Source organism: Engraulis encrasicolus, chromosome 16 (assembly GCF_034702125.1).
Source record: "Engraulis encrasicolus isolate BLACKSEA-1 chromosome 16, IST_EnEncr_1.0, whole genome shotgun sequence".
Classification (NCBI taxonomy): domain Eukaryota; kingdom Metazoa; phylum Chordata; class Actinopteri; order Clupeiformes; family Engraulidae; genus Engraulis; species Engraulis encrasicolus.
Window position 1 is genome coordinate 27,385,517 of NC_085872.1, and position 23,623 is coordinate 27,409,139.

Below are 23,623 nucleotides of genomic sequence, written 5' to 3' on the forward strand. Positions count from 1 at the left end.
TTTTGCATAGAAGTATGTGAAATGATGTCTGTATTTGTTTTCAATTTATTTCTTTTCTGTATAATCTGTGATTAGCCAATCACGAGACGGGTCAAAGGGGAGGAAGTGATACGTGAGATGTACGTGGGTCAGAAGGAAAAATGCATTTTGTGAAGAAGCCACGCATTAAGTCTGTCCCAGTTTGAGTTATCAATCTGATTCACTGAAGTTGAATTTGAGGTACTATTGTCATGTAAGTGAAGCTTTCGGTATGAAGACTTTGTGTAACTTGTGTGAGATAGTTATCTGCCGGTTAGATGGACAATTTAACGTGAGGCAGAAGGAAGACTGCATCGCCGTTTATTTCACGCGCTTCGTGCATCCAGTGGCTGCGTGATGGACTTTGCTAATTAGTTAGCGGCTTGCCAACTGTAGCTGAGAAGTCCACACGAGCAGAGGGAAGACCACGAGAGCCGTGTCTGCAACGAAGCCCTGCAGCAGTGTCAAAGGGGCGACTAAATGCAACTGACTGGACTTTGCTGAATCTGCATAACACCGCCCAACCTGCGTCATCGACGAGTGAGTAAGGTACCGGTATTTTATTTTCAATGCCCTCGTGGTGAAGAAGCCATTTGTTTGTTTATACGGCTACACCGCACTCAAGCTGCTATCAGGCCTGCGACGAGAGAATTGGGGTGGGGACCTTTTGTTTCTGTGAGACTTTGGGTTGAACTGTATTGAACATTATTAGTACTGCCGGCTTTAAGGTAATCTTTTTATTTTGGGCCCATTAGAAGAATATTGGTCTGTGCATTTTTTTGTTTGAAACCCTGAGGTGGGTAATTGTGTTGATATTTACATTTTTACTATTCTTGCATTATTCTTAATCTTTTCAAAGTGACTTTATTGCATTCTATATTCAGTAAATAGTTTGTGTTTTCATTTAAACTCTGGTGAATGTGTCATTCAGTGTCATATCTGTCTGGGGTTTATTCCATAGGTGTTATTGCACATAAGGTAAACCTGCAGTATATTAACTGTAACCCTTGTATTACAGGGAGTAATATATTTTTCAGAGGTAAACACACAATTATCAGGTTACTTAACAAGTTACCTTTTCAGAGGGGAAACACACACATTATAATAACAGTATAAGGACTCAGGTTAGCTTCTCTCATAATAGTCATAAATACTAGAGAGGCGCTACATAAATTGGAGGCACCGCCGTGACGATAGTGTAGGTTTCTTATATTTTATTGAGCGTTTGCAATTAAAATAGCATCATGGATAGCCAAGCAGAACTAATATCAGAACTGAAGGGCTGGTGCCGTGGCGAAGAGTTGGACGAGGCTCATGCGGTCATGGTGCTTATTCCCCATGAAGTCAACATCACTGCAGTCGAAGAGACAATGCAAACAGTGAAATGTTTAGGACGCGTGCGCGTCCGAGGCCGGATATTCAGCATGCGGCACAACAGATTCCTCGTCTTGTGTGAATGTAAAGAAGTTGTAAGGAAAGAGACAGTCCCTTCGGAAGTGCTTGCTGTGGATGATGGAGGGGCGTGGCCAGTCATTACAGCATTTCAAGCCCCAGTACCCATTGCAACAGGTGAAAGCCAAGTAGTCACTACACCAGACAAGAATCCACAAGAATTTACTCAGAAGCAATCAGATACTCAGAATCAGTCCGATGCCCAAGAGTTTAGTCAGAAGTTGAAGGGGCTGTTGCAAGCAGAGGGCAAGACTATGGAAGATGTTCACACATTGTTTTCACCAGGAGAGTCAGCCGCTAGCCCAACAGTTGCCATCCTCCAAGCAGTGAGTGATTTAGTTAGCACCAGTAAGCCATCCAATGACAACAGTTACCGCCGCCTGCGCCCTCTATCTGGGTTGTTGCCCACCCCATCAGGAGAAGAGCCATTCGACCACTGGATGGAGCAAGCACGGCTCATGGTGCAAGAGTGTGATTGTTCTGTCAAAGAGAAGAGGCGAAGGCTGATGGAAAGCCTGAGGGGTCCGGCTCTGGAAATTGTCAAAGCAGCCCGAGCTGCGGATCCTGACATTAGCCCAGAAGACTGCTTAGAGGCGCTTGAGCATGCTTTTGGTACAGCTGAATCAGGGGAAGATTTATATTTTGCTTTTCGTTTGTTGCAGCAACAGGCTGGTGAGAAGCTCTCCGACTTCCTTCGGCGATTAGAACAGTCGCTGAATAAGGTGGTGCAGAGAGGCGGCCTCCCTCAGGAGCGTGCAGACAGAGCACGTTTGGAGCAATTGTTGCGAGGTGCTGTTTGCTCTGATTTGACATTGCTTAATCTCCATCTGCGAGAAAAGAAAGCGAAGCCGCCCACTTTTCTTCAGTTGTTGAAGGAGATTCGTGAAGAAGAGGAGTATGATGCCTCAAGGAAAAAACTTGGTACTGTTGTGCAAAGTGCATTTGTTAAACAAGAAAGTGAAACAAAGCAGACTGAAATTCAGGCCCTGAAATCTGAAATAAAAGAGCTCAAGTCCCTAGTTGCTGCTGTAGTGTCAAAACCAACTCAAGCCATGCCAGACAGCACTGAAAGAACTCTAGTTAGTGCAGTGTCAGGTGAAAGTTGTCATGACAGTGAGATCACGGCTTTAAAGAAACAACTAAAGCGTCTGCAACAAAAAGTCACTAACAAAGTGCCTGAGACACAGACTGCTGCTGCAGCTGTAGATGCTTCTGCTGTTGCCACCTCTCGACAGGGATCATTTAAGAGCTCAGATGAGAATTTCTGTTACCGATGTGGGGAGAATGGTCATTTTGCGGCAAAATGCCAAAATCCAGAGAACCAATCCAAAGTCATTAAAAGGCTAATTCAAGCTCTGAAAGTGTCAAAGAACAATCCACCCACGTGTGAGGCCACAACTAATGCTGTTAACTGCGATATCAAGAAGAGTTCTGCCAGTGTTTTGCAAACTGCTTGTATTCCTGATGGACTGGTTGGCCCACCCAGTGTAGTGCCCTTGAAGATAAATGGAAATCCCTGCACAGCTTTGCTCGACAGCGGCTCCCAGGTGACGATCATTTTCGAGCCCTGGTACAAGAAATACCTGCCTAATGTCCCCATTCAACCTGTGTCCGGCCTGTCCCTGTGGGGTTTGAGTGAAACTGGTGTCAGCTATCCCTATCAGGGTTACGTGGTGGTTGATTTGGAGTATCCAGCTGAGGTGTTGGGAACCAGTCAGACCGTAACTGTGCTCGCCCTTATATGCCCTAGCCCTCGGGCTGATGACCCAATAGCTGTCATTGTTGGCACCAATGCTAGCCATGTCCGACGCCTAGTGGAACAATGCAAAGACAAAGGTGTTGATGTTGAGCGGGCCCTGGGTCTTCGTGTCCATGTCCAGAACAATGAGTATGTTCGCAAGGATTTTGCACTCTCTACCCAGATGGAGGATGAGGTGGGATGCGTCCGATGGCTAGGTCCAGGCCCTTTGAATGTCCCACCTGATTGTGACACACATGTAGTGTGCAAAGTTGAACTAAAACAGCCTGTGAAACACGAAATACTGATGATTGATGCGTCCCCAACAGCTATCCTACCTACTGGTGTATTCCTCCATCCGATGGTTGTACCCAGTGGAGCTTTGGATGTCAGCTGCTGTAGAGTGTTGGTCAAGAACGAGGGCACAAGAGAGACAACCATACCCGAGGGCACCGTGATCGGTTATATGTACCACGTTGATTCAGTCACTACAATTCCACCTAAGGGGCAACGTTCCAGTGAGTTTGATGAAAAGCTGATTAACTTTGGAGAGTCCCCGATCTCAGAGCAATGGAAAAGCAGATTAAGACAGAAACTAGGGGAAAAGTCTCATGTGTTCTCCATGCATGAGTGGGATGTGGGATTAGCCAAAGGTGTACAGCACCGAATCCGGCTCTCTGATTCAAGACCCTTCCGTGAGCGGTCTCGTCGACTCGCTCCGGCAGACATCGAAGATGTCAGAAAACACTTGCAAGAACTCCTACAGGCTGGTATCATAACCGAGTCACGAAGCCCCTATGCATCACCAATAGTGGTTGTCAGGAAAAAGAACGGCACCATCAGGATGTGCATCGATTACCGACTGTTAAATAGCCGCACCATACCTGACCAATACACGACCCCGTGCATTGAGGATGCACTGAATGCTTTAACGGGGAGCCAATGGTTTTCTGTTCTTGACTTGCGCTCAGGCTACTACCAGATAGCTATGTCTGAGGACGACAAAGAGAAAACGGCTTTCATTTGTCCGTTGGGCTTTTTCCAATTTGAACGAATGCCACAGGGCATCACAGGGGCTCCAGCTACCTTTCAGAGGTTGATGGAGAAGGCGGTTGGAGATATGAACCTCTTACAAGTACTAGTGTACCTGGATGATCTAATTGTCTTCGGGAAAACTCTTGAGGAACACGAGGAGAGATTGCTCAAAGTCCTAGATCGTCTGGGAGAGGTAGGGCTTAAGCTTTCTGTGGACAAGTGCCAGATCTGTTTGCCAAGGGTGAAGTACTTGGGGCACATAGTCTCGGCCGAAGGGGTTGCTCCCGATCCAGACAAGATCGAGGCCGTTACCACCTGGCCAATGCCCACAAACCTGAAGACATTACAATCTTTCCTTGGATTTTGCGGTTATTACCGCCGATTTGTTCAAAACTATGCTGCCATTGTTAGACCACTGACTGAGCTCACAAAGGGCTACGCTCCCACCCAGAAAAGCAAAAAAGATTCCCAGAAAGTGAAAAAAGTCTACCTCAAAGAGTCAGCGCCCTTTGGCGAGAGGTGGGACAACTCCTGCACTGAGGCATTCCACAAGATTATCCACTGTTTGACCCATGCCCCTGTTCTGGCTTTTGCCAACCCTCAAAAGCCATACATTTTGCATGTTGACGCGAGCCTGAGGGGTCTTGGTGCTGTCCTTTACCAGGAGCACCCCGAAGGTTTAAGGCCAGTTGCCTTTGCAAGCCGAAAATTGAGCTCATCAGAAAGAAATTATCCTGTACATCAGTTAGAATTCTTGTCTCTTAAATGGGCGGTGGTTCACAAGTTCCATGATTACTTATATGGTGCAAGATTTACTGTACGTACTGATAATAACCCGCTCACGTACGTGCTATCTACGGCTAAGCTCAATGCTGTAGGCCACCGGTGGCTGGCTGCTTTATCAACTTATGAGTTTGACATCCAATATCGTCCTGGTCGACTGAACATCGATTCTGACCTGCTGTCAAGGATGGATGACGAGGGATACGTGACCATTCCAGAATCGGGAGTGAAGACCACGTGCCAGCGCGTCTGTCGCCCAGAGTCTGCTTATCTCTCTTCAGCTTATGTTGTGCAACTAGGGGCGACCTCTCACTGTGTTCCGGACCTCTACGCCTTTCCATCTAGCATGGAGCTTAAGTCTCTGGAGTTAATGTCAAGGCAGGATCTGAAGAAAGCTCAGGAGGAGGATGAGGTCATCGGCCCAGCCATTCAGGCCATAAAACATGGGCATTGGCCGGAAAATGAGAACATCATTCCTGAACTGTCACGACTGAAACAAGAGGCTGGAAAGCTCGGCATGAAAGATGGGCTGCTTTACCGTTTCAGTAAAAGGCCAGGTGGGGAAGAGTTGAGCCAGCTCGTCCTGCCAAGGGTGTTCAGAGATATCGTCATACGGGCCATGCATGATGACCTAGGCCACCTGGGTCAAGAAAGGATCATTGAACTGATGAGACTAAGATTCTTTTGGCATAAGATGGCGGCTGACGTGGAAGAACACATCAGGACATGTGGGGAGTGCATTGCCCAGAAGACCCCAATAAAGAGAGCTTCTCCATTACACCAGATTGTGAGTCAAGGGCCTATGGACCTGGTGTGTATGGACTTTTTGTCCTTGGAACCCGACTCTAAAGGTGTCAGCAACGTCTTGGTGGTCACCGACCATTTTACAAGGTACGCTCAAGCTTTTCCAACAACAAGCCAGAAGGCTCATGTTGTAGCAAAGGTCTTAATGGAGAAATACTTTGTACATTATGGTCTACCATCTAGGATCCATTCTGATCAAGGAAGGGATTTCGAAAGCCGTCTTATCCGAGAGCTGCTCACCTTGATGGGTATACGGAAGTCGCGAACAACTCCGTATCATCCGCAAGGAGACCCACAGCCGGAAAGATTTAATCGAACCTTGATCTCCATGCTGAGTACACTGGGCCGCGAGAAAAAGCGCACCTGGAGCCAACATGTAGCTCACTTGGTCCATGCGTACAATAGCACCAAGTCGGACGCCACGGGATACTCACCTTATCGCCTCATGTTTGGGAGAGAAGCAAGGCTTCCTGCTGACTTGTGCTTTGGCACATCCCCCGATGGTGTTGAAGATTTGAGTCATACTCGATACGTAACAAAGCTGAAAGAAGACTTAAAGCAGGCTTACAAGTTGGCATCTGAGGCTGCCAATAAAAGACATCAGAGAAACAAAAGGCTGTATGACCAGCGTGTCACCTTTCAGTCCTTGCAGATAGGTGACAGAGTTCTGCTACGGAACTTGGGTCTGAGAGGCAAACACAAGCTGGAGAGTAAGTGGTGCCATGACCCATACATCATAGTGGACAAGATGCCCAACTTACCGGTGTTCAAGATTAAGCGGGAGGATGGAAGTCCTGGAACGAAGACCATGCATAGGGACCACCTTCTCCCTGTGGGACAGCTGGTGAGGATGCCATCTACGAAGCAGATGGAAGAACTCCCTGCCAGACGTACAACCAGGGCTGCCACTCGGCAGAACCAAAACAGAGATCCCAGTCCAAGCAGGGAAGAGTTACAGGAGTTCTCTGACTCATCCTCTGAATGGGGATATTGTGCCTCTCCGCATGACACTTCCCCCAGGAGAGAATTCATACCCAGAGTGACAAATCCTGACAGGCCGCCCGCAAACTTGGATGATGATGATCACTTACCGTTGGCCAGTGAGGAAGGGGGCCACAGTTCCTCCCATGACAATGAACCTGAAATGGAACCCGTTGACTGTCCTGAGGTTGAAAAGGATGGGGGCGAGGAACCGGATGCTGAATGTCATAGTGAGAATGGCCAAGACTCCGTACAAGATGGCACCAGCTCCGACTCTGACCAGGATGATGAGCTTGGAGAAGCTATACCAAATAATACTGAGCCCAGACCAAAGAGAACTATAAAGCCAACCATTAGGCTCACTTATGATAAGTTAGGGAGATCCAAAGATCAGCCTCTGACCATTCTCCATAGAGGCATAGTGATCAAAATTGAAAAATACTAAGAGCGAACTTAGCTTGTTACTGCACCCATGCAACTCCGTAGTTTAATAGGTCTGATGAGGACACTCAGACATTCAAAAGGGGGAGGGTGTAACCCGGTTGGGATTTGTAATTAAGTATTTAAAAATATCTGTGAATGCATTTCATAAGGTTATAAATAGCTTAAAAGGTATTTTAGTTCATGGCAATAAATACTGATAAGTAGAAGAAAGTTAAAATTCATTGGCCAGCAATGACGTCATTATGGCTATGTTTCTGTAAGAAACATAGATATGGGTAATAGGCATGTTAATTCAATATGTCATGTTATTTTTCTTATATTTCCTATGTATGGACACTTGTTAAAATGCTTAAGTTTTGCATAGAAGTATGTGAAATGATGTCTGTATTTGTTTTCAATTTATTTCTTTTCTGTATAATCTGTGATTAGCCAATCACGAGACGGGTCAAAGGGGAGGAAGTGATACGTGAGATGTACGTGGGTCAGAAGGAAAAATGCATTTTGTGAAGAAGCCACGCATTAAGTCTGTCCCAGTTTGAGTTATCAATCTGATTCACTGAAGTTGAATTTGAGGTACTATTGTCATGTAAGTGAAGCTTTCGGTATGAAGACTTTGTGTAACTTGTGTGAGATAGTTATCTGCCGGTTAGATGGACAATTTAACGTGAGGCAGAAGGAAGACTGCATCGCCGTTTATTTCACGCGCTTCGTGCATCCAGTGGCTGCGTGATGGACTTTGCTAATTAGTTAGCGGCTTGCCAACTGTAGCTGAGAAGTCCACACGAGCAGAGGGAAGACCACGAGAGCCGTGTCTGCAACGAAGCCCTGCAGCAGTGTCAAAGGGGCGACTAAATGCAACTGACTGGACTTTGCTGAATCTGCATAACACCGCCCAACCTGCGTCATCGACGAGTGAGTAAGGTACCGGTATTTTATTTTCAATGCCCTCGTGGTGAAGAAGCCATTTGTTTGTTTATACGGCTACACCGCACTCAAGCTGCTATCAGGCCTGCGACGAGAGAATTGGGGTGGGGACCTTTTGTTTCTGTGAGACTTTGGGTTGAACTGTATTGAACATTATTAGTACTGCCGGCTTTAAGGTAATCTTTTTATTTTGGGCCCATTAGAAGAATATTGGTCTGTGCATTTTTTTGTTTGAAACCCTGAGGTGGGTAATTGTGTTGATATTTACATTTTTACTATTCTTGCATTATTCTTAATCTTTTCAAAGTGACTTTATTGCATTCTATATTCAGTAAATAGTTTGTGTTTTCATTTAAACTCTGGTGAATGTGTCATTCAGTGTCATATCTGTCTGGGGTTTATTCCATAGGTGTTATTGCACATAAGGTAAACCTGCAGTATATTAACTGTAACCCTTGTATTACAGGGAGTAATATATTTTTCAGAGGTAAACACACAATTATCAGGTTACTTAACAAGTTACCTTTTCAGAGGGGAAACACACACATTATAATAACAGTATAAGGACTCAGGTTAGCTTCTCTCATAATAGTCATAAATACTAGAGAGGCGCTACATGTCAATCCTCACCCGTAGTTTCCCTGTAGTTCCTTATTTCCTAGTGTTCTATCTTGTCTCTGTTTTTGTTCTGGTGAAATAAAAGAAAGTTGAAATAAAAGAAACCTGAACCTTTGACCACTGTGCTAGCGTGCTGCATTTGGGCTCCCAACTGAGATTCCTGACAGTGACAAAACAAATACAAAAAAATAACTTTCAAAAAGGACATTTTTTGTCCAGTGGGGCAAAAGGGCAGGTGTTTAAGCACCACCTTGTCCCTATCTGTGCACACCTATGTGTCATTTAAGCAATAAACCACGAGAGGCCGTGGGTTATGCTCAATTGATGGCGGGCAAGGGGAGTGGGGCACGACACGAAGCGGAGGCAGAGAATCTTCAGGTGGAAGGTATAGGTTTACGCTCAATTGAACACGGCTATCAGCCAATCAGAATCGAGAACCGGACTGCACAGTGTTAGATGCTGTATATTTAATTTTAGTTGAGCAATTACAATGCCAGCAACACGTATGTGCACATCATGTGAAGTCCACCACAGTAGCAGGTCAGGTTATATGTGTGGTTGAGTTGCACAGAGCAGGCCTGAGCTGCAGAGGTGATTGTGGATTTCCTGTTGTTCTCTTGGTCTTCTATAGGTTCAGGTAAGTTTCAACATTTTTTACGGTAACTTCTTTTTCTGCTCAAAACCGCAACTGTACAGCAGAACTAAAAATAAAGATGCACACAAGGAACACAACTCAGTGATGGAGCAGAGGTGATTCAATGTAGAGTTGGAGGCCCAGTTCTCTTACAACAGTATGGACAGACTTTTAGTCAATGATCTAATCAATACATCTAGAAACAAGTTGAACTGGGGAACGTTTGTAGTTAACATTCATCCCTCAGTAGACATAATTATGTTCAACTTCTGGCACATTGGGATGAAAACCATTCAAAGCAAGAGGGGGGAAACTATGACAGTGTAGAATTCAGGGATGTCAAACTCAGGCCCGGGGGCCAAATCTGGCCCGTGGAGCCATTTTATTTGGCCCGCGAGATCATTGTGTATTGCAGATCAAATGTGTATTGCAATTGATCCGCATACAGTACACCATTCCAGTAATATATAGTGTAATAAGAGTTCAACATGAAATTTGGTGTGTCACAGGAATGTAATTGTGAAACAGTTCACACTAATGTGCTACAGAATGTAGACACATTTTAACTATGATGGAAAATTGTGAAAGTTAAATATGAGTATTAATTGTGTGCATGCTCAATTTCAGCCTGTTTTAAAAATAATAATAATAATTTGAGTTCGGCCCTCGATTTCGTTCCATATTTTGAATTTGGCCCCTTTGAGTTTGACACCCCTGGTGTAGATCTTCAGGCAGGTGTCTTGGTAGCCACCCAGATAACTACCTGATGCTGCTTTAAAAGGCAGGTTAAACATCTCGTCTTGGGGTATCTTGCCATCTTGTTATAAACTTCTGTTTGTCATGGTTTAATAGTCTTTCAGTCATAGAAGCATAAGTAGACTAGTTCAAAATGACATTCCATTCCAAAGTTTCATTTTGAAGCGAAGCAGGCATACATTATTATCATATTCAGGCTGACAAACCAATCAATCCCTGCCGAAAACATTACACCTGTGGTCCATGTATGGCGGTAATAGATTACTTCATCTCTTCAGTAGATTGAATACAATACACCTTCCGGACGCGGCGCATGCAGTTTGCAGCAGCCCCTTGCTCTCCCAACTTTCAGTGTTTATTTGTGTTAAAATGTGTCTTTCGAAATGTCTATCGTCGGAAACTATGTCGGAACGCACGTACAGTCGGCAACAGCTGTTGCAGATAAGAATGGACAACTTAAGCGATGTATTGGATATACCAACAGAGACGCTGGAAGAACTGGGAATACTTCGGCGGCATAGGCCTACATCGGACCCGTCTGCCTCGCCTACATGGAGACGCCGAAAGCGATGCTCCAGAACTAGGAAAAGGGGCAAACGAGGTGGCGTCGAAACACGGCTTGCAGCCAACCCAACTCGTCCAGCAATACCATCAATTCTCTTGGCAAACGTAAGATCTATGGGCAATAAGATGGATGACATACGGCTACTAAGATCAGCGAACAAAACCGTGAGGAACTGCTGTGTGACGGTGTTCACAGAATCATGGCTGAACGACGGCATACCCGACTCGGCTTTACAACTGGAACAACTAACGTGCCACCGAGCGGACAGAGCCCTTGCAGAGAAAAAACGAGGGGGAGGAATATGTGTTTACACACATGATGCTTGGTGCAATAATGCTACGGTGGTACAGAGGCACTGCTCTCCACTAGTGGAGTTCATGATCATCAAGTGCCGACCCTTCTATTTACCCAGAGAAATATCCGCTATCCTACTAGTCGCAGTGTATCTCGCTCCCAGCAACAACAACAGCGTCAGAAGCGAGGCACTGAACGAGCTGCATCGGGGCATCAGTGAACAACAAGATGCACACCCAGATGCCTTCACAGTGGTCTTGGGAGATTTTAACCACGGAAATCTCAAAACAGTACTTCCAAAATTTCACCAACATGTCAACTTCCCAACAAGAGGACAAAACACCCTGGACCTTGTTTACACCCATCAGAAGGGAGCATACAAGGCAAAGCCCATCCCCCACATCGGACTATCAGACCACATAACGATCCTGCTACTGCCAGCTTACAGACAAAGGGCAAAACTCACCAAACCAGTTCTGAAGGAGGTGAGAAAATGGCCAGAGGGGGCCGTCTCACGACTACAGGACTGCTTTGAAACCACAGATTGGGACATTTTCAAAACAGCTGCCACCCACAGCAACCACATTGACATTGAGGAGTACACAGACACCGTGACCTCCTACATCACAAAATGCATCGATGATGTTACAGAAATAAAACACCAGGGCCAACCAGAAGCCATGGTTCACAGGAGACGTTCACCGACTGCTGAGGGCCAGAGACAAAGCCTTCAGAGCAGGAGATGTAGCTGGCCTAAAAACAGCAAGGGCAAACCTGTCCCAGGGCATCAGGAAAGCAAAAAAGGAATACTCTGACAAAATAACAACACACTTCAAAGACAGCAGAGATGCACAGAGCCTGTGGCAGGGCATACAGGCCATCACGGACTATAAGCCTGCACCACGAAGCTGTGACAACAACACCTCTCTGCTAAACGACCTGAACAGTTTCTTTGCCCGTTTAGAAGCACAAAATGACACTCATCCACAGAAAACTCCCCCTCCCCCCCCCATGATCAACCCCTGTACCTGTCCTCTGCCAGTGTGAAGAGGACACTGGCCACCATCAACCCACGCAAAGCAGCTGGCCCAGACAACATACCTGGCCGAGTGTTGAAGGATTGTGCAGAAGAGCTGAAGGATGTCTTCACAGACATCTTGAACATCTCTCTGGAGCAAGCAGTCATCCCATCACTTTTCAAAGCTGCTACCATCATACCCGTGCCGAAGAAATCATCACCATCATGCTTCAATGACTACCGTCCTGTAGCACTGACGCCCATAATCATGAAGTGCTTCGAACGGCTAGTCCTGTCACACATCAAAGCCACCCTACCCCCCACCCTGGACCCCTACCAGTTCGCATACCGAGCCAAGCGATCCACGGAGGATGCAATTTGCTCTGCCCTCCATCCAGCCCTCACCCACTTGGACAAAAAAGACTCATATGTGAGAATGCTGTTCATTGACTTCAGTTCAGCATTCAATACCATAATACCACAACAACTCATCAGAAAACTGGACAAACTAGGTTTCAGCACCTCCCTCTGCAACTGGCTGCTGGACTTCCTGACGCAGAGACCACAAGCAGTACGGGTAGGGAATAACACCTCAAGCACCCTGACCCTGAGCACGGGGGCTCCGCAAGGTTGTGTTCTCAGCCCCCTGCTGTTCACGCTGCTGACACATGACTGCACAACGACCCACAGCACTAACCATCTAGTGAAGTTTGCGGATGATACAACACTGGTGGGCCTCATCACCAAGGGCGATGAGACTCACTACAGAGAAGAAGTAGACCTGCTGGCCAGATGGTGCAAAGACAACAACCTCCTGCTGAATGTCAACAAGACCAAGGAGATTGTTGTCAACTTTCAGAGGGTCCAAAAACAACTGCCACCACTGACCATCGACGGCGATGCTGTGGAGAGAGTGAGCAGCACCAAGTTCCTTGGAGTGCACATCAGCGACGACCTCTCTTGGACCACCAACACTACATCACTGGCGAAGAAGGCCCAGCAGCGTCTCTACTTCTTGCGCAAACTAAAGAAGGCAAGTGCTACACCCTCCATCATGACAACATTCTACAGAGGAACCATAGAGAGCGTCGTGTCCAGCTGCATCACAGTGTGGGGAGGAAGCTGCACGGAGAAAAACAGGAAGACACTCCAGCGTGTTGTGAACACAGCGAAAAAGATCATTGGAGTACCACTCCCCTCCCTGCAGGACATTTACACCACACGCCTCACCCGGAAAGCACTGATGATCATCAAAGACACAAGCCACCCTGCACACAAACTGTTCAGCCTCCTGCCCTCTGGAGAGAGGTACAGGCGCCTCCGTTCCCGTACCACCACACTGAAACAAATTATTTGTTGGCGGAACATAAAAAAATTATGGAAAGTATTTCCATCCAATTTGATTATGCTACCTTAGCAAGAAATGTTTTTGTTGAGTCACACTAAGGTCAATATGTTGGATCAACATAACATGTAAGTGTAACTGTGACCTAAGTACAAGGGGTACAGCCAACATAACTTTTAAAGGTTATTTCAACCTTAATAGAAAGGGTTAATCCATCATAACTTTTACATGTTGCTCCAACATATTTGGTTTAGGTCTGGATGAAACAACTTCATGGGGTAGTTACAGCAGTATTTACATTGATAGACTCAACAAAGCAACATCTTGCTATGGTAGCATAATCAAATTGGATGGAAATACTTTCCATAATATATTTATGTTCCCACAACAAAATATTGTTTGGATTGTTCAACACATCTAATTAACTGTATTAAGACAATACTTGTCAAGCCACATGAACATCAAACATAATAAAAGTCAATCATAAAATCAATATACCTTAATTAATTAAACATTCATTGTTGTCCTTATCAGTTCAGAACAAGCTAGAAAACACCTCAAGGCACACGCATCTACCAATATGCATGTCAGCCAAGTTCGTCAGTTGTAAGTTGGTTCCAGTTGAGCCTATAAGACCAACTACAATAAAGTTACACCGCGATAAAGTTGAAGAATTAGTTGCCTTTATTTTTTCATTGCACATGTAATGATCAAAGCAAGATACAAAATGAGGGTACCTCTTCAAGTGCAAATGAGAAAGATTAATTTCTCAATTTCTCTAAAAACTCTGAAAAAAAGGTACACTGTGCAGGAAACGGTCAAAAAAGGTACTGCAACTATGCTGCTCATTGAAACTGGGCTGCCTATTGCCAAATTTGATCTTTTCATGAAAGTTTGCTAAGTAATAAACAAATATTTTATAGTATGGCCCAAATACAGTCATTTTTGCAGCTAAAAATGGCAATTTCTTGACATTCAAAATGGCCAAGATCCCAGTTTCATGTATGAAAAGTGCAATTTTTTCCCAGTCATAATGAATACTAAGAATATGATGGTGGTTAGGGTGCATCAGATGCCCCCTATGAAAAGATATTGCCTTGGCCCTATAGTAAAAATGTTCTACACCCAGTAAAAACACACTTTGTAAAATATTTTGAAATTTGGATGAAGTCTACCGGGGCCACCAGCCCCATGAAAATAGAAAATAATGGTGATAGTCAGAATCTTGGAATAGAAATGGACATTTTGCTGCATAAAGCTACCCAATAAAAACATATTGTCTCAGCTGTGTGATAAAAATGTTCTATGCACAGTAAAATCACTGTGTAAAATATGTTGAAATTTAGATGAATTCTACCGGGTCCACCAGACCCATGAAAATACAAAATAATGGTGATGGTGATGGGCAACCTGGATTCCAAAGCTGAAGTCCAGTGCCACATATTTCAAATGACATACCTAGTTTTACCTTTCCAGTTAGGGCAATGGGGCACCTAAGTCACGCCCTTCTACTTCCGATCCATGGGGCTGGAGCTCTCAAAATTTTGAATGAGAGTTAATGGAGCGAGTCAAGCTAAATCCTCATCCCGTTTGGCATGTGCTCCGGATTTCACATATGATGACAGTGAATTTGAAAGGTTTGGATTTGCGTCGTAAGACCACTCATTTTCGACACACAAGAAACGTAATTTTAGCTTTTGTGCAAAACTATGTTAGAGACTACACGTGCGCCTCGCATATCTGACGTGAACCGAGGCACAGCCAACCCTACCGCTGCACTGCGGCTTAAGTGGCTGCACGTCGGACATGCGACGTCTGTTGTGTAGTCCAAATAATTGTATATTTTTGCACACACACAACTCAAAAATCGCTTGCCAAGTGAAGTCAACAAGCACACCATTGGTTGTTATTAATTCTGAGGAACAGCATATGTATGATCGACGGGGAAATGCGAGGTGGGTCGGAAAATAGCTTTGATCAGTCCATTACAGCCCAGTCAAAAGTTTTTGCGTTGCCAGCCCCATAAGCCGCCCGGAAGGGGTGGAGACTTAGGTGCCCCATTGGACAGGTAAAACCAGGTAATTTGAAATCTGTGGCACTGGATTGTAGCTTTTGAATCTAGGTGTGCCATTGTCTTAAAACAGAGGTGGACAAACCGTGTGACACATTTGCCCCAGCCAATATAATGAACCAGCTGAGCCTAATTACCACTTAAGCCAGGTTGATGAGGTAATTAGTGAAATCACCTGTATTGGGAGCACAAACAGAAGGAATATCTAAGCAGGTTGTGTATTCAGTCGATCCACTTACACAGACTTCAGTCTCAGGACAGACTGATGGTCAAACTGCTATATTTAGGCAAATTTGCTCTTTTGCAACACAATATCAATTCCTTGCTGCCTTGGACCACTAGTATCTACTAGTGCTAGTATCAAGCAAGATATTGCAAAGCTGCATGACTGTTATATTTGTTTATTATATGGTGTGACGTCATCGGTCGAATGCTCCATTCATTTCAACGGGGCTGCCCAACGTTCACACGTCTGTTATTTTTCGATAACGGACGGGTTGGTCTATAACAGACCGCTGTCAATGGCAACAAGACTTTTCACTGCTAAAGCGACTTTTCAACAAGACTCTAATCAGCTGCTGCGAAAGACAACACCTGTTGTCCTGGCTACCTAGCTGTTGCCTAGCGGTGTTCCACAACGGCACTGTTTTGTTTTGCGCAGCAACAATCTTTTAACATTAAAAACTATAATAGACTTAACATTAAATAGGCCTAAAGAAATGTCCCCGCCATGTGTGAATCATTTAAGTATATCCATATAATAAGCGGGTTAACTTTCGGCGAGTCGGTCGCTTTGTGGAATAGCAGCACACCGCTCCGCGTCGGGGTCTAAAGATTCTCTCTGTCGTGCTGCTATTCCACGGTAGCGACCTTCTCGCCGAACGTTAACCCTTACGTGTTTCACCTGTGGGCCTACAATTCATGGAGGAACATCTGTACTAAAGCTGTGAATGTTCCTTGGAATGCCTAGGCTACAAGGCAGTCAATACAACTGTATTGAAGAGTGCCATTACTCCACAGCACACAAGTGAACACTGCACACTGCACACAACAAAATTGCATTTATGCCTCACCCGTGCAAGGGGGCAGCCCTCAGTGGCGCCCCATGGGGAGCAGTGCGGTGGGACGGTACCATGCTCAGGGTACCTCATTCATGGAGGAGGATGGGGGAGAGCACTGGTTGATTACTCCCCCCACCAACCTGGCGGGTCGGGAGTCGAACCGACCTGGCGGGTCGGGAGTCGAACCGGCAACCTCTGGGATGCAAGTCTGACGCCCTAACCGCTCACCCATGACTGCCCACTTAAGTACAGGTTTTGGGAAGCCACTCTTTCCAACATCACATACAGTTGTATTGTATGTACTCTATTGAACTACTGCAGGGATTTCTTGAAAAAACTTAAGTCATTCCAAGGAGCATTCACAGCTTTAGTACAGATGTTCCACCAGGTATTAACAGCTACCTGTACAATCCTAGGCCCACAGGTGAAGCACACAAAAGTCATACAACTTCGCAATGTCTTGCTTGATACTGGCAGTGGGTCAGCTGGTTCGTTACGGTATATTGGCTATATTTGGAATATGTGGCACTGGACTTTGGAATCCAGGTTGCCCATCACTATCACCATTGTTTTGTATTTTCATGGGCCTGGTGGACCCAGTAGAATTAATCTAAATTTCAACACATTTTCCACAGAGTGATTTTACTGTGCATAGAATTTTTTTTTTATCACACAGCTGAGGCAATATGTTTTTATTGGGTAGCTTTATGCAGCAAAATGTCCATTTCTATTCAGGGCTGGTTGGGCGATAAATAGGGCCCGGGCACTTTCGGATTTAAGGGGGCCCCCTCATTATTATTAGTGCCGGAGAACTGACTCACCGGTGGGCCCCGCACCCTCATGGGCCCCTATTTTCAGTAATGTAAAAAATAAAACAATGGGGGCCCACGAGGGTGCGGGGCTCACCGGGAAATGCCCGCCATGCCAGATGGCCAGTCCAGCCCTGTTTCTATTCAAGATTTTGACTATCACCATTATTTTCTATTTTCATGGGGCTGGTGGCCCCGGTAGACTTCATCCAAATTTCAAAATATTTTACACAGTGTGTTTTTTACTGGGTGTTTTGTAGAACATTTTTACTATAGGGCCAAGGCCATATCTTTTCATAGGGGGCAACTGATGCACCCTAATGGTGGTGCTAAGTATTCATGAAAAAGGTAACATTAGTGAATGGGTAGCATGAATTCTGGAAATAAACAACTAAGAATCTTACACAGTGTACATTTAAAAGCAGTGCAAAAACTGATGAAACAGACGGTTAGAATGAAACAGAAATTTGAAAGTGTACTTCCATTCTGGAAGGTAACAGAGATTAAGAGCATAAACCAAAACAAACACTGCAATGGCCACAGGTACGTTACCAATGTCGTTGAGGACTCTCTGCCGATCACACGCACACAAAGACAATACGTTTCAGCTGGACCGTCCAGATCAACATCCTGGAAAACAGTAAACAAAACCCATGATTGAAGCCGTAAGCGGTATTTGTGGGCGCAAGTTTGGGGCATTTCTGTCCACCCTAACACACCCAGAGATGGGAAAAGTAGTATAGTAGTATATTTAGTATAGTTTATGAAAGGTATGAGGAGGATGTTGACTTGTGTGCCCTCACACTGCCTGTTTAGGCAATTGAATGTGAGATCAAACTGATGTTCAATTACCTCTCTTCGTTTTTGGTGTGGCTATGACCCCATTCTGGAGTATGTTTCTCAACAGCATCATTGGTAACTACAGTAAAAACGTTGCTTGCATGCAATTTCCCATTGGCAAAATACCAAGTCGCTAACTAACAACGGTGCTTTTGAGAAACAGGGTCATGATCTTTTCACGAGTGTTGGTGAGAAACTTTACACATACAGCTAAGTATACAGTGTGCAAAATTGTTACAATACATTACATTACACTTAGCTGACGCTTTCATGTATTCAAAGCGACTTACATTTATTACTTTTCAGGGTATTGGTTACAGGGCCTGGCGCAATGTGGGGTTAGGTGCCTTGCCTTAGGCACTTTAGCCATGGATGGAGATGTAGTGATAGGTCAGGGGAGATTCAAACCTGCAACCAATAGATTGAAAAACCATCTCTCTAACCACTAGGACATGGCTGCCCCACCAGCACAATTATTAGTATTTTGAACATATTGGCCCTTTTAGGCACATTGTCAACCAAAAATTGCATGAGAGAGAAAGATATGTCAAACCCCACCCATCCAATGCAAAAGAGTCTGCTCAAAGTTTGGTCTCCTAAGGGGGAGTTGTCTAAGGTGAAACTATGAGAAAACTATTACCCTACAGCATGATCGTATTCCAGAACTAAAACCTATATTGAGTTTAAGTTTTCTTCTAAGATAACTTCTGCTGCTTCAGTAATGCAGCCTTCGCAATGTGCCACAGCAAGTGCAACACCCTCATGGGTAGATAGGGACCAGCAGAGATCTACAAATCAGAGATGACTGGTGTTGGATTGAACGTGAAATTTGGCAAAGGGTTTGTGATGATGTGAGGGTGCTTTAGCAAAGCTGGAATTGGGCAGATTCGTGTTTGCAAAGAACACATAACTGAGGCCAAGATGGCACATCAACGCAAGAAGGTTTGGTGTGTCCTCCAGCAGTGTCCAGAACGTGGATGAGATGCCAGGAGACATGTCAGGTAGCACAGGAGGAGCCCACCAGAGCCCAACAAAATGAGCCTCGCAGGCCACTGATGTGTGCGATCTCCCTATGCCACCTAATAACGAAAAAGACAGATCTAGCTGCCGAGTTGTAACATACCACTTTGTCTGGCTCTTCATTCAGGTAGACCGTCAGCTCCTCAGCATGCACTCCCTCTTCACATCAATGTTGTCAGTCTGCGTATGAGGGCCGGTCAATGTATGCCAGGAAACAAACATGCAGGAAAAACATTTTAACCAACAGGAAGAATAAACGCAGTACAGGTACAACCACATTAAACAAAGGACACATCTCATTTATCTAGTAGCGTAGTGTATCGTTGGTACTGGCAGTGAAGTGGTACAGTACGTCACTGTTTGATATGGCATGGTGCAGCTCTGACACTCTTCCATTAGCCCCAAGTACTCGGTACCATTTCAGCACTCCGCCCTGGTTCCAAACGTACTGAAGTGATGCCAAAATGTGACGTCTGACCTTAAAAAGGTACACTGTGCAGGAAATGGTCAAAAAAGGTACTGCAACTACGCTGCTAATTGAAACTGGGCTGCCTATTGCCAAATTTGACCTTTTCATGAAAACTTACCAAGTAATAAACTAATATTTTCTAGTATGGCCCAAATACAGTCATTTCTGCAGCTAAAAATGACTATTTCTGGAAATTCAAAATGGCGGACCATGGAGAAGATCCCCCTTTTCATGTATGAAAATAGCAATTTTTCCGTCATAATGAATACTTAGAATTTGATGGTGGTGGTAAGTATTCATGAAAAAGGTAACATCAGTGAATGGGTAGCATGAATTCCGGAAATAAACAACTAAAACTCGTACACAGTGTACCTTTAATTCCCCTGATCATTTCATGGGAATCGCAAGCCAGACAGACATGAGAATCAAATAAAAAAATAAAATAATAATAAAACAGAGCAGCAACCACATCAACTGACCTGCAAAAGACTGTTATATCATTGCCCAGGACTGCTGTGTGTAAAGCCAGCTGTAGTTAGAACTGAGGTGAAGACAATGAGTTCAAAACTGGCTGAAGGATTGAAATTAGTGGGAGAAATGCAATATGATCCAAGACACCCTACTTCTCCCCATTACATTAGATTTTGAAATTTTAGCATTACTGTGATGCATGGCAGTGTGCATGTTTTACCTGAGTCATGGGCACCAGGATCCTCTGTATCTTCCTTGCATGAGAAGCACCTTTCTTGCTGAAGACCCGGAGCAGTGTTGTTGAAAGACCATGCAGCTCTGAGAAGAAATTCAACAGCAAACCAACTGTCATGATCCTCTTGAACTTGGCACTTAACTTGAAACAGGGCACAAAACACATACCTACAAAATACTTGTAACTTAAGACTTGTGACAAAGGTTACAAAAAGGCCTGATGGTCTTACTAAAATGAGGAAATAAACACACACAAAAATCAACAAATAACTTACCTCGCACATGTTAAAAAGAGCAAGCCATCTGGATAAAAACTGCAATCGTGGGGGCATCACAAATTACTTCATGCCTTCAATGAGCAAAGGTCTTGGTCAGTTGAGCTGAGGACCCAAACGTCTTGAATTTCTGTTGTGACCAGAAAGACAGATAAACTAATATAGGTGAAGGAGACAGCTATGCAGAGAAAAATGTAAAATAATTACAACAGATTTTACACACACACACACACACACACACACACACACACACACACACACACACACGAGCTAATAGTCATAGATTAGATACTACACAAGAACTTTCATCACCTTTTTCAGGGGCACCTTGTGAGAGGTAGCTGAGGTGAGGACCCTACAAACATCTTGAATGCTGAGGAATTAATATAGGTGAAAGAGACAGTTATGCAGAGAACAAAAACCCAAATAACATATTCTACAAAGAAATTCAGTAAATGATTAATTACAAAAAATAACAAATTAACAGTATTTATATTTGCAACAATATGCATTTCTACCTCACTCAAGGTACAGTATATATTGAATGTAAATGCACTGGAATATCCTAAAGTGATCATTGATACAAAAAACTTGCTATGTCCTTTTTACACAACAAATGTAGAAGATCGAGTTTGAGGGAATGAGGGACAGAAGGGCGTTTGCATGTGTGTTTCACTAGATACTACTGGGATTTACTTTCAACTGTTTCAAAGGTCATAGCCAATTAGGCCTACATACATTGGTAAGTGACCCACGACATGAATCAAACCAGCTGCAAACTGCAGCATCTAGTTCTACACACGACGCACCCATTCAAACGCGCACCCATACACAAGCACACAGCCCCTTGTCACGCAGTCTCACGTCTCGTCTTTTTTCAAACCGAAAAGTTCCACCGGCTAATCAACATTTACTGTGGCCGTACACACACAGTCAGACGGAGCAATACCAAAAATCAGCGGTAACTTTACTTCCCCTGTGTCATTGATGTGTGTAGAGCTACTGATGGTATCTACGACTGTCCTGGATACATTTGAAATCAGACGCACACGGGTCTCGCAACGTCAATGCATAGCTATTAGAACTAATACAACGTTAATGAACCAGCTGTTGTCACCTAGCATAAATTAGCTAGCTGCCCGTTATGGGCTGCCAGGTAGTTTCTTTCGCTATAACTCGCAAAGTAACCGAAAATAATGTCACACATGCAAACATGCATACAGTACAACAAGGGTGACAGCTTCCAAACTCCCAACAATAGTTAAAACAAGGAGACTATATCGATAATTAGCCGCTAACCAGTTTGAATTGGTGAGAATTAGCCAGCTAAGCTTACTCTCTTGCTCATAAAACGTATGCCTTGATGCCAAAACTAAGTACACTAACGAAACGGGTGATATAAATGTGATTCTAGGAAAGTCATGATAAATGCAAACAGCCCTACAGTGGTTTACTTTTTTGACTTACCCGCCTTCAGAGTGTCCGCGGATATGTATTCAGTCAAAGAACTCGGCAAGCTCGTTGTTTCCGGCTGCCACACACAATCCGCACACTAGTATTACTGCCACCATCTGTTCTGGCGTTGTAAAAGCCATTGGTCATCTTATCCAAAGGAATTAGGTTGTGACAACATTACTGGATTTGGGAAGTCGTTGGTTATTGGGCATCATGCTAAAGTTACATAACTTCATTATGCCCAATCACAAAACATAATTATTCATGGTAGAAGTGACATGTTTCCCTTTGATTAATTTAACATACACAACATATGGCTTTTTTCAGTGCAGGTGGCAAGCAGCTCAATGCTCCAAGCAATCAAGATACTGAACCCTCAACCCCCCCCCCCTCCCCTGTCAGCCTCTAGCCAGCAAGGCCACTGACCCCCCCCCCCCTCATCCCCACCACCATATCTGCGACTGAACATTCCACCTGCACTACTATATTTGTGACTGAACTTTCAACCTGCACTAACTCAAAACATGCACACACACACACACACACACACACACACACACACACACACACACACACACACACACACACACACACACACACACACACACACACACACACACACACACACACACACACACACACACACACTGCACTTTCTGCACTAAACCCAAACATACACACAGACACACACACACACCGCACCTTCTACCTGCACTAAACACACACACACACACACACACACACACACACACACACACACACACACACACACACACACACACACACACACACACACACACACACACACACACACACACACACACACAGCTGCTGGTGTACTTGATAGACCTATTTTAATATTTATTTTTCTTCAAAATGCTACTATTACTATGTCAGAACGCTATAAAGGACTTTTAGGAAAAGCACAACAACTACCTCCTCTTAATGTATGTTCTCTACAAGTCTTCTGTGGTCCAGTCTTGCACTTTAAATGTCTGTATGAGCACTGTCTATGTCCATACTGTCTTATGTCCATGTATGAGTACTGTCTATGTCTATACTGTCTATGTCCTTGTCTAGATTAGTCTATGTCTGCATGGGAAAGCAAGAAATGTAATTTCAAATTCTTTGTATGAGCAGTGCATGTAAAGAAATTGACAATAAAACCTACTTGACTTGACTTGACTTGACAATATAACACAATGCATTCAATTTATAGAACCAGAATAATGACGTATAATAGAACAGTAACCCCTTAGCGCAGTCTATGTTATAACCATACTGTCAGCAAAATTGTAATGGCTATGTCTTAGTATGTTACTTATATTAAGGCTCTCTGTAATGTCACAGCAATGTTGTTGTGATGGAAGTGCATGAAAGTCCTTGTGCACAACCCTTCCGCTGTCCAGGTGCAGGTGTTAGGCAGGACAACGTGATCAATATGAAAAGTTCATTAAACACTGCACACTGGATACTGTTCTTTTTTTCTCTTTATTTTTTGGAGCGAAT

The 23,623-nt window shown here is 44.4% G+C and overlaps 1 protein-coding gene across 1 annotated transcript; it reads left to right on the forward strand.

The window, feature by feature from the left end:
- Window positions 1-225: 225 nt before the first annotated feature.
- On the forward strand, window positions 226-7,727 carry LOC134465509 (uncharacterized). Its single transcript, XM_063219199.1, has one exon. It carries the CDS (start codon window positions 1,263-1,265, stop codon window positions 7,254-7,256), a length of 5,994 nt encoding a protein of 1,997 aa, XP_063075269.1. The 5' UTR covers window positions 226-1,262; the 3' UTR covers window positions 7,257-7,727.
- The last annotated feature ends 15,896 nt before the right edge of the window (window positions 7,728-23,623 follow it).

Bases quoted from the DNA above. Each gene is read 5' to 3' on its own strand.
- LOC134465509 (XM_063219199.1), top strand. From the start codon at position 1,263: ATGGATAGCCAAGCAGAACTAATATCAGAACTGAAGGGCTGGTGCCGT.